General features: G+C 38.0%; 2 protein-coding genes across 2 annotated transcripts; both read left to right on the top strand.

The window, feature by feature from the left end:
* Nucleotides 1-14: 14 nt before the first annotated feature.
* On the top strand, nucleotides 15-9497 carry LOC134667109 (N-sulphoglucosamine sulphohydrolase). The gene is made up of 10 exons (XM_063524391.1): nucleotides 15-162; nucleotides 4642-4771; nucleotides 5140-5276; nucleotides 5589-5745; nucleotides 5983-6157; nucleotides 6376-6439; nucleotides 6638-6949; nucleotides 7274-7446; nucleotides 7637-7766; nucleotides 8250-9497. The coding sequence occupies exons 1-10, from the start codon at nucleotides 48-50 to the stop codon at nucleotides 8411-8413; spliced, it is 1557 nt and encodes a 518-aa protein (XP_063380461.1). The 5' UTR covers nucleotides 15-47; the 3' UTR covers nucleotides 8414-9497.
* A 5571-nt stretch (nucleotides 9498-15068) lies between these two features.
* Nucleotides 15069-15873, top strand: LOC134667583 (small ribosomal subunit protein mS33). Its single transcript, XM_063525016.1, has 2 exons — nucleotides 15069-15120; nucleotides 15264-15873. Exon 2 carries the CDS (start codon nucleotides 15276-15278, stop codon nucleotides 15624-15626), a length of 351 nt encoding a protein of 116 aa, XP_063381086.1. The 5' UTR covers nucleotides 15069-15120; nucleotides 15264-15275; the 3' UTR covers nucleotides 15627-15873.
* The last annotated feature ends 301 nt before the right edge of the window (nucleotides 15874-16174 follow it).

Below are 16174 nucleotides of genomic sequence, written 5' to 3'. Positions count from 1 at the left end.
GCCGAGTTGCCAACACTACACTTCAGTTCGACACGTCAGGCGGCGACATGGGTCACATGGGCAGCGCGTCGGCCGTCGCGTACGCGTTGTTAATGTTAATGTGCCTATCAGTCACAGAAACCGTGTTATCAAGTAAACAACGAAACGTTCTTATACTGCTTGGTAAGTTTTATCGGCGTTTATTTGTTCATTTTGATATTTACATGAATCCGTGGTACAGTAGATTTATTTTGGTTTGACAGTTCGGTTCCGTTTCATTTTACGTGTCACTGCACAATAACAATAATATTTTTTTATTGCGTTAATGCAAAACATTGAAATTAATTTATTATTATTTTTTGAGTACCTATATAGTTTAATACACTAATATAACCTCGCTCGTGTTCCATTTAAAAAGTAAACACAAACGAACTAGCCCTTCGAGCTGAACTATAGGATAGGGCTAGCATGATGCCAATAAAGCAGTAAAACACGATAAATTAGTATTTAAACTAGACGTGCGCGCCGCCGCGGCGCGCCGCCGCCATAAGGAGTCAGCGCGCCGCCGCCGCCGCCGGTACTTTAAAATTCGCGCCGAGACAAAGCCCGCAAGAGTACAAATTTAAAATCAATGGACATAAACCGCGTGCGACGTGCCTAGCTTTAGGGTTCCGACTGCTCCGTTTTTTCAAATTTATTGCTTGATTTATTTTAACCCTTAAATCGATAACGTCCACTATAATGGATATCCCAAGAAAAAATTCTGCACCAAATATTAAAGCATAGCGTTACTTTCCTCTGGTAGCGTAGTTTCCTGGTAGTGTAACCAGGAAACTACTCTACTAATACTACTTGAATGATATGTTATTTTTAAGTATGAGTGTATAAGAAAATATTGGGAACCAGTGTGAACATAATCTTTTTGTGAAAGTCCTACAGAACGCAGAACTTGCAAGGAAGCATCCGACAGACTGACATTTTACCCATATTTCATTATTTTTTGTATATGGCAGTATTAAGCAGAGTTAAAATAAAACGTGTAATAGGTTACTAACTGGTCTGTTTGTTACGTGGCAATATGATTTACATAAAAATGTTTTTTGTTTATGGGTAAAACAAGTGTAAAAAGTGTAATGTCCAGTATTTTGCCCGTTGTAATCGACAACACTGCACTTTTGCTAAGTCCAATATGTTAGACGTTGCCAAGTATGCGAAGCATGGACATATATATTACTTCGTAAGGACGCGGCTAACGAGCACTAAAAAGGGGGCCGCTACATGGGTGTGATATTTGCATTTATCACACCACGGCGCTCAGTCGTGTGGCGAATTGCGCAGTAGAAAGTTGTCACGCAGCATAACACAAAAATGCCTTATTGCGTTGTGAAAGGGTGCAAAAACCATTATAGGAAGTATAAGAAAAAAAATGGGATCTCATATAATCGGTAAGTAATTTCCAATTAGGTTTATTTATTGCTTAAAACCAATTTTAAACGATAATTTTATTTCTTTCTCACTCGCAACTGATGTTCGCTCGTACGTCATAGCGCTAATACATTAACCTTGTAAGGACGTCATTTCTCTTTGACAGTTATTATGAAGTAGAAATGCATAATGCGTAATTTGTATAGGTAAATTTACTTAAATATGATTAGTTGATTACCTACCGGATATAATTACCGAAATTAAAGTAAGTACCTATTGTCTGTCTTACAGAGTTTGTTCCCGTTTCTTTTACATAATTATTAAAAACGTTCAAAATAACAAGATCAAGTATTTGTTATTGTTTTATTCGTTGACTTAGGTACCTAGTATATTAATTCTTGTCAGGTATAAGTTTTTAATTAACTGTAGGTAAAACTCAAAAAAAAAAAAAACAGGTGAGCGCTAGAAACAAAGCGCGCATTTTCAAACACCGATTAATTCACATCGCTGTATTTATTACTTTCCATTACCTAGGTACTTATATTTTTTCATCATTATTGTGGACAGGTGGCACGCTCTCGTTTCGGAGGCCAAGCTTCTCTTTGGATCACTGAGCCAAAATAGTTAGTTAGTTTGTATTGCTGTATAGATTCCTTCTTTTTTACTCTACCTGTTTGGCAAGCAAGAAACTGACAGAAATAGTTGTTCGCCGCATTTTACGCGCGAAAGCTCCTCCCGAGCTTATCGAATTGTACTGCTGTAGCTAGTAGCTCGGCCAACTTGTCGACCTTGACAAAGCCGGCTTACACAGGGCGGCACACCGTACGGCGCGAATGTTTAAAATATTGCATTGCCGCCTGAGACGATAATGACATCACGAAATAACGTAGAAGAACGGAAACTTAGAAGGATAAGTTCGCCCATTTTAATACAATAAATATCGTTTTGATTAACCATAAACTTATTCGACGCTCCTCTGATATAAACCGCGAATAAACTTAACAAGCCTTGTACGCCCGTACAAAGTTATCGCGAGAGTCGAGCTCACACAGTTGTACGCAGTGTGTAACAGATGGCGCTTTTTTGCTGATATGATGATCGCAACAGGCAATTCGTATGCATGCGCTCATCCATAGTTTATATCTATGATGCGAAGAGTAAAATTATTAAATTTTCTGGTAGTTTTTGTGGTAAATAAATTAAATAGAGGGATGTTAGGTATTTAACAAAACATTTTAAAAAGTCATTACTTGCCGTATTATGTAATGAACCAAATAGATAAAAAAAATGTTTTTATGGATTTTTCCCTGTGGATGTGGTGTGTGTGTGTGTGTGTGTGTGTGTGTGTGTGTGCGTGTGTGTGTGTGCGCGCGCGCGTGTGCGTGTGTGTTTGTTTCCTGTTTGTGTGTGGATTTGTTTTCATCAAGAGTTTCATTTGAGAAACTTGTTAGGAAAATTTTGATAAAAGTGCATGCATTATTGTAAAAACCATTGCTTAGATGTTACTGCTTCCTAGGATAACCCGCTGTTTGATTTAATGATAAATAAATGACGTCAATGACTGATAAAACTTTACCACCTACGAGCTATAAAGTTATTCCAAAAATATAAAATTACGTAATAGGTTTTAATTCAATTCCTTACATAAGTTGACATTATCGGTATGTGTATTTCTAATTAAAAAATGCAATTATTCTATATTTATTTCAAAAAACATGAATTGGACTAAAAAAAACCTTATGCATTATGCACATGAAGTAGGTAGTCTATACTCGGCAATGTCCAAAATACTGGACGTCTTTTCATTACGCGGCGTATCTTTTTACAAGCTTATATTTACTTTCACCTGACCGTTGTCTGTCTGTCTGTGTGTAATCAAATCTTGCAAGTTAAATTTTATCCACTTCCCGGTTTCCGATTGAGCTGAAATTTTGCATACATACGTAAGTGGGGTGACAATGCAATATATGGTGTCATCGACCTGATCTGATGATGGAGACCGGAGGTGGCCATAGGAACTCAGTGATAAAACAACGAAACCTAATTGTGTTTGGGGTTTTTAGAATTGTCTCCATGAGTATTAGTTGCCTGTGGAAAAAAAAGTACAGTCGGCGATAAAAGCTTGTACCAAAAATGTAATTTTTGCCTAAAACTTATTATTTACACCGATCCTAGCAACGTCCAACATACTGAGATATGTTTTTCTCATGATATTTCTGCAATAAACCAAAAAAACGATGTAACAAGGTTTTTTTGAGATTTTTCCAGTGTTGACTTAAGAGTTAATCTTGGTTTCTCATTATACGTATATTGAAAAGTTGAAGATTCCACGCCGCCGGCGTTACGCCGCCGCCGTGGATTTTTTCGTGGCGCGCCGCCGCCCGATTTTTTTCACCCGGCGCGCACGTCTAATTTAAACATTCGCCACTTTTTGACGCATATGAAAAATTAAAATGAAAATAAATAAATGTTTATTGTGTTACATATACCTATACTAATTGAATTTTTAGATGGTTGAGAAAGAGTAGCATCTAGATTTTGTGTTCCTACGCCAAAATATTTTTACCATTTCTTACTTTTTAAATTATGTAGCAAATCATGTCAGTAGAAAAAGGCGCGAAGTTCAAATTTTCTATGAGACGCTATCCCTTCGCGCCTACATTTTTCAAATTTGCCTGCCTTTTTCTACTGACAAGATCTGCTTGACCAAGATAATGCGACATTTACATATAATGGAAAATACAGCACCATAATTCATAAATAATAGAGTGAGACCAAGATAAGTCAGCAACGATTTTGATAGCACACGCAGTGCAGAAGTTATTTTAAACTTCGAACTTCTATGAAATTATGACATATAAATAACACTTGTACTGCGTGTGCTAACTGCTATCAAAATAGTTTCAGACTTATCTTGGTCCTTGGTCTAACTCAGTGGTGGGCAAAGTACGACCCGCGGGCCATCTCCGGCCCGCGAATGGATTTTATCCGGCCCGCCGCCGGTCCTATGAAATAATTAGTATATGGGCTATATGGCATTGGCCCACGATTATCACAAATCAAAATAAATTTTGGCTACAATTCTGGTCCTCCACTTAAATTTCCTAAACTTTCTGGCCCCCCATGAAGAAAGTTTGCCCACCACTGGTAACTCTAAAGATAATGTTGAGGACGGCAGATAATATTACGTTAAACCGAATTTTCTAAACGAGTTTAAAATAATTGGTGCGACTTCAGCGGACGATGGCGGGTTCGAGCTGGGCGCATACAACAATAAGATCTGCCAGACACCCAACATCGATGCGTTGGCACGCCGTAGTGTCATATTCAACAATGCCTTCACTTCTGTCAGTAGCTGCTCGCCCAGGTGAGTGACTAATAGTCATAATTTTTATATCAATAAGAGAGATTGCTTGAGATCCTTAGAGATAGAGAACAAGAGAAAACGAATGTCGAACAAAAAACGGAATGGAAGGAGAATGGAAGTTAGATGTAGAAGTATCCGGACGCCGGACACATTCTGCTGAGAGAGTCAGAGAAAGGTATTGCCTGTTGCTCTTAGCATGAATACAAGATATATTGTAGAAAGGATAGGTCTAATATTCAGCAGTTATACCGAGTGTGGTTATTGTATTGGAAGTTTACCTCTTCTTGGACAGTCCCGAATTAAACGTGAAAAGAAAATCAACTTAGCTGCTACAAAATTATTTTTAATTTTCTTGGTATTGATTGCAGCCGTGCAGCATTTCTGACTGGCAAGCCGAGCCATCAAAATGGCATGTACGGGCTGCACCACGGCGTGCATCACTTCAACTCCTTTGACAACGTCACCAGCTTACCAAATATGCTTAAGCGCCAAGGAGTATATACTGGTGAGCTTGTCTATTTGTTTGTTGATGTAAAATCGAAGACAAATTCTTGCTTTCAATTTGACAGCTGATGTAGATGGCGCTGTCCCGCTCTGTAAATTAGAAAATAGGAGGTGGAAACTCTAGTTGTTTAAATTAGCTAGAAGTTTGACTATTTAATAACCACAATAACTTATGATGTGATACAATACAACGCCATCTATTCCAGCTGGTAAACTAGGGAAGTACGATTTTTTTCTTAGTTTTTACATCTATTCACAATCCAGTGCATATTTTATCCACATCGATAATGCGTCATATTGTGACCTTCTTCAGGTATAATTGGCAAGAAGCACGTAGGGCCAGAAAGCGTATACAAGTTCGACTTCGAGCAGACGGAGGAGAACAACCACGTGAACATGGTGGGGCGCAACATCACGCACATGAAGCTGCTCACCAGGGCGTTCCTGCAGCTGGCCAAACAGGAAAACAAGTAAGTCAACTTATACAAGTATCAAATATAGTACAACTCACTCTCGTTCCGTTTCTCTCGAAAATACATGTGGGTAGTTTCTCTCTTCCTCCCCAGTCGCGTTCAGTTTGCGGTCAGCCAATAATACAGCAAAATAAATCGATACATAATTTTGGCGCTGATCCGTACTCCTGACTACGCTTAAGCAGCGTTATTCTGCCAACTTTTGATGATCGCATCCTGTTGTTTGTCTTGCAGACCATTCTTCCTTTACATCGGGTTCCACGACCCGCACCGCTGCGGGCACAGCACGCCGGAGTATGGCGTCTTCTGCGAGCGCTACGGGACCGGTGAGCCTGGTATGGGTCGTATCGCGGACTGGACGCCGTGGTACTATCAGTGGGACGAGATTGAACTGCCCTTCCATATACAGGTATCTATTGAGTACTTATTTAGCAATGAGTTATAGTCCTTCGTTTACTATAAGCCGCTTTACAGGACGTGTAGTATGCTATTCTGAAAACCCTCACAGGTTGGGTACCAAAAAGTAATATTTGGCGAGCTACACCGCGCCGAGTTCTAAATTTTTGTAAGATAAGAATTGGTACTGTGAAATCTATTGTTTAAATTAAATGGTTTAACCATTTTCAGGACACAGAAGCAGCCAGAAGAGATGTAGCTGCTCAGTACACCTCCATGTCGAGGCTTGATCAAGGTATTAATCTTACCTTACATTATTATTACTTCTTACCTTACACTATTATGTTGATGTTGATGTTGATGTAACTCGATCTACGCAATGTATTTGAACATTGGCTCTGAGATGATTGTTTGTGTAAAGGCCACATAGCATCAACATTTTTCATGTATTTAAAGGACTATGTTCAACTTATCTGTATTCGATATATTTCAGGCGTGGGCTTAATCCTCAAAGAGCTAGCAGCAGCCGGCCACGGTGACGACACACTCATAATCTACACCTCCGACAACGGCATCCCGTTCCCCTCCGGGCGCACCAACTTCTACGACCCCGGCCTTCGCGAGCCCCTCCTTGTGGCATCCCCGCTCGCCGCGCGCAAGAATGAAGCTTCCTACGCGCTGGTCAGCCTGCTGGATATAATGCCGACTGTGTTGGACTGGTTCGGAGTACAGTTGGAGCACGAGGAATGCAATGATATTTGGCAGGATGATACGCCGAAAAGTTTACTGCCAATTTTGAAAAAGGGTGAGTCATTAATACCTTAGTCTGTTGGTTTATGTTGAACTTCAGTTACCTGGCTTACCAGTGCCACATTCTAATATAATTTTCTACACCCTTAACACGTGATGATTAATTAGAAGTTACAAGGCTATCAAGAATCTTTTATAGAGGACAGGTCTTGGCAGCGCCACGCCGAATGTCAAGGTGGCGCAACTTTTTAAATAAACGCTATCCCTTGCTGAAGGTGTACTTATTAGTAGCTAGGTACCTATGTTATTTTATTTTGACTAAAATTTGCCGCAAACGGATAAACAACCGCTATACTAATTTAGTTTCCCATTTGCTCAGAGCCGCCGCCGTCAGACTTGGACGCGGTGTTCGCGTCGCAGACGCACCACGAGATCACGATGTACTACCCGATGCGCGCTGTGCGCACGCGTCGCTATAAACTGATACACAACCTCAACTACGGGATGCCGTTCCCTATTGACCAGGATCTCTACGCGTCTCCTACTTTCCAGGTACGAGACGGGGGTGAATTTCGTTAAGTCTAAAATATTGCTGATCTACATGAAGCTCCATAGAAATTGTTTGATGTCCTCAAAATGTGAATCTACCAGTGGTGTAGATTAATAGTAACAATTGGTCAGAGTAACGGTTTGATAGTTTTTTTTTAATAATAAGTTAAAACCGTTTACCTTACTCTTTTAGGACATCCTGAACCGCACGCGCAGCAAGCAGCAGCTGCCGTGGTATAAGACGCTGAAGCAGTACTACTACCGCCCACAGTGGGAGCTCTACGACATCCGAGCGGACCCCACCGAGTCTAATAATTTACACGGTTAATACGGCTCTTAATTAGTTAATTACTACAAATGAAACACGTCGGAGCGTCCACATAACTCGAATCCCACCGGCTTGCTAATTTAGAGACCGCTGAGAACTTTACTGTAGAAATCCCTAAAAAACAACAAGTCAAGTAAACTCCAGCTTACCCGGCGAATATTATTAACGCGCCGCCACTATGTATTGCATGTATATCTACTGTATGATAGTTGTCTAGCCAATACCACGTAAGATCATCATTTTATAGAGGCCTAAGAACTTAATACATAAATCTCAAAATAAAAACAAAACGCGCGTGCATAACATAAGTACATAATATTGGCATCTTAAACACGACTTCGGAATTAAATTCCTGTCCTTCTTTTCAAGAGCTATAGCTATGCTAGAGTGAAAAAATAATATTGGTAGGTATTTCCGTCCGTCTTTAACCGACTGTGTTCACTTTTGCAAAAACGTTGTATCAATCGTGACGTTACAGGTAAGCCAGCACTGGAGCACGTCGAGGCGTCTCTGCGGGAGCGCCTGTCGAGCTGGCAGCGCGCCACGCGCGACCCCTGGCTGTGCTCGCCCGACGCCGTGCTCGAGGGCAGCGCGCAGTGCCGCAGTCTGGACAACACGTTAATGCAGTACTATCCGCGCTAGGCAGTTTTGACGACATCCTGACGTACCGCTACGAAAGTGTACCAAAAAGCAAGGCAAATAAGCGAACCTTATTCGTCAACAAGATTACGCAAATGCTCCAATATTGCCAGTATAACATGTAATTTACAACTAACGCAAAATAATTATCATCTATCAACAGATCACGCACGTGCTAAATGAAGATACTTTGTCGCGTGACAAGATGTGTGACGAAGTAGTCATGCTAGTCATCCTGGTAGGAACACTATTGCATTGCTTATTACCTTATTTGACTGAAACAATGTTGGAAATGTTGGAATATCGAATTGTCATTTTTATATCTGAGATATCAAGACAATGTCTTCTTTGTGATTAAAATTTATTTAGATGAATAAAATACCAATTAGTATTAATGAAATATTTGTGTTTAAAACACAGTGTTTCCAACCAATAATACTCAAATTACTTAATACTCTTTATGATCTTTGTATTTAAATTTAATATTATATATATATGTTTACTTCTTCTTCTTCCTCGCGTTATCCCGGCATTCTGCCTGGGGTCCGCTTGACAACTAATCCCATGATTTGACGTAGGCACCAGTTTTTACGAAAGCGACTGCCATCTGACCTTCCAACCCAGAGGGTAAACTAGGCCTTATTGGGATTAGTCCGGTTTCCTCACGATGTTTTCCTTCACCGAAAAGCGACTGGTAAATATCAAATGATATTTCGTACATAAGTTCCGAAAAACTCATTGGTACGAGCCGGGGTTTGAACCCGCGACCTCCAGATTGCAAGTCGCACGCTCTTACCGCTAGGCCACCAGCGCTTATATGTTTACAATAACACTTAAAATCATATAGATAAAAATGTAATAAATGTTCTCTGAATGTGAATGATCTAGGTACTCAAATCTTGCCAGTATCTGTGTCATCTGTATGTAAACTCAAAAAACTGTAATTCCCTGTTATCCCTGCACCTAATTTTAACAATTGTCTGATACTTGAAATTTAAAAAATAAAGACTTTTAATGTATGTTAACTTTTATTTATTTTATAATATTTACTGTTTACATCAAATATTAATAAAATTTTAACAATTAACAGGTTTTTATTTTGTAGCCAAGTCATACTCGTAATTAATATTCTACTTAATAATATAATTCATAATTCACAAAATGAATATATATATCACAAAATGAATATATATAAGTACAAATACACATAGCTGATAGCTGAAACTTAAACTATGGTAACTTTAACAAACAATAAAAGAAAATAACAATTAATAAAATTACTCTCTCAGAGTTTAAATACTTTCTGCTTATGTATATAAATTATATAAATATAAAATGAGTATCCAATAAGACACCAAATTAGGATTTTAATCGTTTTACATCATGAGCATATCTAGTAACACAAAAAATACTAATAAATAAAAATAAAGTATCTAGACTTCTATAAGACTAGCCAGATATAATGTTTCCTCTTTTTCAAATGGCACAAATAATCAGCTTAGACATGTGTTTTTCAATTATTCCCAATGCTATCAACTATACTTGTAAGTAAATCTATTTTTTGTTAAGTCTTGGGGACCTCATGTAAGGTATAACCCCATTTGTCCCTGCGGGGCACAGGTGGGAATAGGTGCATTCATATAAATTATTCCCATCCGTCCCCGCCTCACGTATCGTCAAGTGGGGTGGGAAGAAATGGGAAATACTCCTCCTGCAATCCCCTTAGAAGCTTTGCGTCCTGTCGGTCGCAAATTTTATTTATGTGATATTATAAAGCCGTCGAGTTTATTTAACGAATACTTATTGAGATTACTAATTGCATCGTAAGTATCAGATAATACCTAGATTGTGGTATACAAAATCCATTACACTTACTGGACAATGTAGGTGGGAATGTAACTTGTCCTTGATTTACCATGTTTCAATTGGCTTCCTCAGTATTTTAAAACACCCTGGACATCTATACAGTGGATAATGAAAATGGTGTTCAGGTCACAGATTGATTTCATTACGCAGGCGCTAGTAGTCCTCGTAGAACTCGTTAAGGCGGTGGGCCCTCATTGCTAGCTGCTCGTCTAGACCATGGATGTGCTTTATAAGCTTTTCATTCTTTAAGGCCTAAAACAGGAATCACTTATTGAGTGCAAGCTTGCCTTTCTCTGGCAGTTGTCATTAGGGACTTCTTATTTATCGATTATTGACTTTTGATATATCTATTAATCAACAATCATTTTTTTTAAATAACAAAGATTCGTAATACATGGTTAGTAACATAATAGCTCATGATCTTATTCTATACATTATCATATTACATCTATTGATACGCCCCCAAAAACTCCCACATTTAATTTTGCACAAAGAGTTGGAGAATATCCCAAAAATCTTACCAACTCCTCAATGCGGTCAAGCCGCTTACTCCTCATATACATGGTCTTTAAATACACCAGGACGTAGACATACAACGCGAGCGCCAGAAGAATCACCGCGATTTTTAGCTTGCCCGACCAGACGCCGAACATTTTCCCCTGAAACACCAGTAAATATGAAATATCTGGTCTACAAAATGTGTTGTAATTTTGTTAGACTTGTTAGAAAAGCTTACAGGTTTCACGAGGACCGCCGGGACCTCCGCCGCCAGCACAGACATTCAGATAAGCGATTGAACAGTTAGTTGAAAATGAATCCTTGGCCAGCGCGGATGCAAGCTAGAACTGGCTAGAACAATGTTAGCGTCAGTCAGGGCGAAGCGGGATTAGTATTGGGTTAATATTAGGCGTCTCTTTTATTTTACCGTATAAATATGATAATTCCTGAAAACCGCGCACTGAAACTATACACTACTACATACCTTGTTAAAGGCTTGCTACACGGTCGCCGACAAGCCCCCAGACCGCGTGGCCTTGGCCGGTCCCGGACCGTGTAGACAGTTGTTACCAACAAAATTTGACCAAAACTGTCCAAGGACAGACCAAGGTCAGACGGTTAGAAGGCTTGTCGGCGACCGTGTAGCAAGCCTTATACTTGTCAATTTAATTATCGAGTTTATATTATTTTGCTTTAATTTACAATTAACTAATTGCATCGAAAGAAAACAATCTAGAATTTATTACAATGCAATAAAGCTGTTTATTACTTGTAGATAAAGACAAAGATTAATGAACATTGATTTTTTTTAAGTATCTGTCAGTATAACAAATTTTGACAGTTTTGAAAAGTATTTTACCATTATTTTACACTAAAACATCACTCTAGAAGTGCAAAACGAAACGCCTTATGAAATTTTGACAGTGACACTAGTGACAGTATTCGTATCGTATGTATGCTATCCTCCACTGAGCCACAGAATAAATAATAGTACTACCGTACAGAAAGGAAGCTTCCTACAAAACCGAAGTTTGACAGCGGTTCAAGGTCGAATCATACTATCCCTTTCTAATATATGGCACTATCCCTTTCGGCTATTTAAGGTTGTCAAAATTTAAGTGATTATCTTATCTGTGGTCGTGCACGCAAAAGGAAGTCAAGTGGTGCCAACCCTAAAAATTGCTCGGAGCAATGCTGAGCCGAGCGGAGCCGAGTTAGGCCGAAGTCAGGAGCTTCGCACCCCTGACTGAGCATATAATCACTACGTTTTAAGAGTCGGCACTTTCGAACAAGCCTTAAACCGAATTATGAACGTACATTGTGCCAACACACCAAATACATGTCAATATTGCCAACACAAAAAAAAACAACACTAGGGCTTGCCACTACTGGCGTACCTACTCTTTATCGATATCGATAAATGTGCGATACAGTCGCCATCAGATATATCGGAGCGGCCGAGGTGCTCAAAAATATCTGAACACGCACCTAGCGCCATGACAATAGAGGCGTGTTCAGATATTTGTGAGCACTTTGGCCGCTTCGATATACCTGATGGCGACCGTACATGCTGCTGTACTGTACTATATATAGTAACAGTAAATTTTGAGTATCACTAGGATTAATAAAATAAAAGCAAAATATAAAAATAATTTTATTTAACATATTAAAGATATGATACAGTGCATCGTGAAGGCCTATCACCGTACATCATGCATTAATACTTTGTATTATGAAATATTTTACTTGTGATATATTACTGTATTTTGGCAAAGGCCCATGAGGCTGCCACTTCTCCAATAAACAAACAATATAAGAATTGAGGTCATGTTATTTTTGTTATAAAAGGTATTGTATTTTGCTTTATTTTCTACAATAATCCATAATTTATAACTATTCAGCAAACAATTTATTACCTATAAATACTGTAGGAAGGGGTCGGTTTTATATATATAGAAGATATGTTTACAATAACACTTAAAATCATATAGATAAAAATGTGTCGCTTAACTTCAAACTCGGGTAAATCCATTGGACCCTCTCAGCAAATATCTACCCTATTACGTTTTCTTAATACCAAAATCGCATAATTTAACAGATGGATTTACCCGAGTTTGAAGTTAAGCGACACAAATGTAATGTTCTCTGAATGTGAATGATCTGTAGGTACTCAAATCTTGCCAGTATGTGTCATCTGTATGTAAACTCAAAAACTGTAATTCCCTGTACCTAATTTTAACAATTGTCTGATACTTAAAATTTAAAAATTAAAGACTATTTAATGTATGTTAACTTTTATTTATTTTGTAATATTTATTGTTTACATCAAATATTAACAAAACTTTAACAATTAACAGATTTTTATTTTGTAACCAAGTCATACTAGTAATTAATATTCTACTTAATATAATTCATAATTCACAAAATGAATATATTATTATATAAGTACAAATACACATAGCTGATAGCTGAAACTTAAACTATGGTAACTTTAAAAAACAATAAAAGAAAATAACAATTACTAAAATTACTCTCTCAGAGTTTAAATACTTTCTCCTTAAATGTATATGAATTATATAAATATGAAATTAGTATCCAATAAGACAACAAATTAGGATTTTAATCGTTTTACATCATGAGCATTATCTAGTTACACAAAAAATACTTGCAGTAAAGTATCTAGACTTCTATAAGACTAGCCAGATATAATGTTTCCTCTTGTTCAAATGGCACAAATAATCAGCTTAGACATGTGTTTTTCAATTATTCCCAATCCTATCAACTATACTTGTAAGTAAATCTATTTTTTGTTAAGTCTTGGGGACCTCATGTAAGGTATAATCCCATTTGTCCCTGCGGGGCACAGGTGGGAATAGGTGCATGCAATAAATTATTCCCGTCCGTCTCCGCCTCACGTATGGTCATGTGGGGTGGGAAGAAATGGAAAATACTCCTCCTGCAATCCCTTTAGAAGCTTTGTGAGCCGTGGGTCGCAAAATGTATTTATGTGATATTATAAAGTCGTTGAGTTTAAATAACTAATACTTATGAGATTACTAATTGCATCGTAAGTCTCAGATAATACCTACATTGTGGTATACAAAATCCATTACACTTACTGGACAATGTAGGTGGGAATGTAACTTGTCCTTGATTTACCATGTAATCATCGTATAATCCTCGTAGAACTCGTTAAGGCGGTTGGCCCTCATTGCTAGCTGCTCTTCTAGACCGTGGATGTGCTTTATAAGCTTTTCATTCTTCAAGGCCTAAAACAGGAATCACTTATTGAGTGAAAGCTTGCCTTTCTCTGGCAGTTGTCATTAGGGACTTCTTATTTATCGATTATTGACTTGATTGATGTATCTATATTCAATCTTTTAATCAATAATCATTTATTTTAAATAACAAAGATTCGTAATACATGGTTAGTAACATAATAGCTCATGATCTTATCCTATACATTTTATCATATTACATCTATTGATACACCCCCAAAACCCCCCACATTTGATTTTGCACAAAGAGTTGGAGAATATCCCAAAAATCTTACCAACTCCTCAATGCGGTCAAGCCGCTTACTCCTCATATACATGGTCTTTAAATACACCAGGACGTAGACATACAACGCGAGCGCCAAAAGAATCACCGCGATTTTTAGCTTGCCCGACCAGACGCCGAACATTTTCCCCTGAAACACCAGTAAATATGAAATATCTGGTCTACAAAATGTGTTGTAATTTTGTTACACTTGTTAAAAAAGCTTACATGTTTCACGAGGACCGCCGGGACCTCCGCCGCTAGCACAGACATTCAGATAAGCGATTGAACAATTAGTTGAAAATGAATCCTTGGTCAGCGCGGATGCAAGCTAGAACTGGCTAGAACAATGTTAGCGTCAGAGCGAAGCGGGATTAGTATTGGGTTAATATTAGGCTTTTATTTTACCGTATGATCATTCCTGAAACCGCGCACTGAAAGTATACACCACGTATACACTACACCTACCTTGTTACTTGTCAATTTAATTATCGAGTTTATATTATTTTGCTTTAATTTACAATTAAAACAATCTAGAATTTATTACAATGCAATAAAGCTGTTTATTACTTGTAGATAAAGACAAAGATTAATGAACATTGATTTTTTTTAAGTATCTGTCAGTATAACAAATTTTGACAGTTTTGAAAAGTATTTTACCATTATTTTACACTAAAACATCACTCTAGAAGTGCATAATCAAAACCATCAAAACGAAACGCCTTATGAAGTTTTGACAGTGACACTAGTGACAGTTTTCGTATCGTATTATAAGAATTGAGGTTATGATATTTTTGTTATAAAAGGTATTGTATTTTGCTTTGCTTTTCTTTAATAATCCATAACTTTTAACTATTCAGCAATTTATTACCTATACATACTGTCCACATGCAACAGTTTATAAACAAATGTCCTTAGTAGGTATTTAACGTAATTTTTATGGTTACAGGATTCCCACAAAATGGCAACAAATTACGCAAAATACGCTCAACTCATCAAACACTCAAGCAACTACGCGCAGCGAATGAAGCGCCTGTCCAACCGCATCTTCGGCGAGGTGGCTATACCCACAAATCCCAAATCTATGAAAGTGGTAAAGATGTTCTCAGCGAAGCCCCTCCACACCAACGAGGAGATCATCCACTACTACCCGCGGCACGTGGAGACGCACGCGCTGGTGCTGCGGCTGCGCGAGTACGGGCTGTTCCGGGACGAGCACCAGGACTTCAAGGAGGAGATGAAACGGTTAAGGGAATTGCGGGGGAAAGTTAAGGTGTGGCGCCGGTACGCTGATAAAGAGAAGACGGACTAGTGTAGCGTTAGATACTTTAGCTGCCTAAATGCTCTCCCTCTACAACTACAATAATTGGCTGGTCAATGTTGGTGCAGTCGTGAGATTTAGGCAGAAGTACTTGTGACATTTGTGTATTAGTGATTTGACTAGTTTAATAATTCATTTGAATAATTATATCAGAGGAGGTGTTGTTTCACTGACTTTTCAACAGATTTAGTTGTCTCAGTGCTGCATTTTCGCAATGCAAAGACAATGTTTTGGTTGATGTGAAATACATAATTATATTGTAAATAAAATCTTCTACTGCAAAAAGTTTTTTTACTATAATTTTATTGTAAGTACAAAACTAGACTGAATCTATAAAAATTGGTCTATAATGGTTTGCTGCTATGTTTGCTATACAAATTACTGTGAACAGTTTTACTTCGCATTATGGACATGAAAAGCATTTAAAAGTTAAAACAAACTTTGTCCATTTTGGACCTGAAAGGGTTCTAGGGAAGTAAATCTTCATACTCTGAAATGAAAAAAAAAATACTCGTAACATGGTATACAAGTTTTCGTTT

The sequence above is a fragment of the Cydia fagiglandana genome, chromosome 9 (genome assembly GCF_963556715.1).
Source record: "Cydia fagiglandana chromosome 9, ilCydFagi1.1, whole genome shotgun sequence".
Classification (NCBI taxonomy): Eukaryota; Metazoa; Arthropoda; class Insecta; order Lepidoptera; family Tortricidae; genus Cydia; species Cydia fagiglandana.
The sequence above is the reverse complement of the archived record's forward strand: the minus strand, read 5'-3'. Positions and strand labels throughout refer to the sequence as shown.

Bases quoted from the DNA above. Each gene is read 5' to 3' on its own strand.
- LOC134667583 (XM_063525016.1), top strand. From the start codon at position 15,276: ATGGCAACAAATTACGCAAAATACGCTCAACTCATCAAACACTCAAGC.
- LOC134667109 (XM_063524391.1), top strand. From the start codon at position 48: ATGGGTCACATGGGCAGCGCGTCGGCCGTCGCGTACGCGTTGTTAATG. The intron at 5,746-5,982 runs GTAAGTCAACTT...TTTGTCTTGCAG, and splicing joins CTGGCCAAACAGGAAAACAA to ACCATTCTTCCTTTACATCG. The intron at 7,767-8,249 runs GTTAATACGGCT...GTGACGTTACAG, and splicing joins CGAGTCTAATAATTTACACG to GTAAGCCAGCACTGGAGCAC.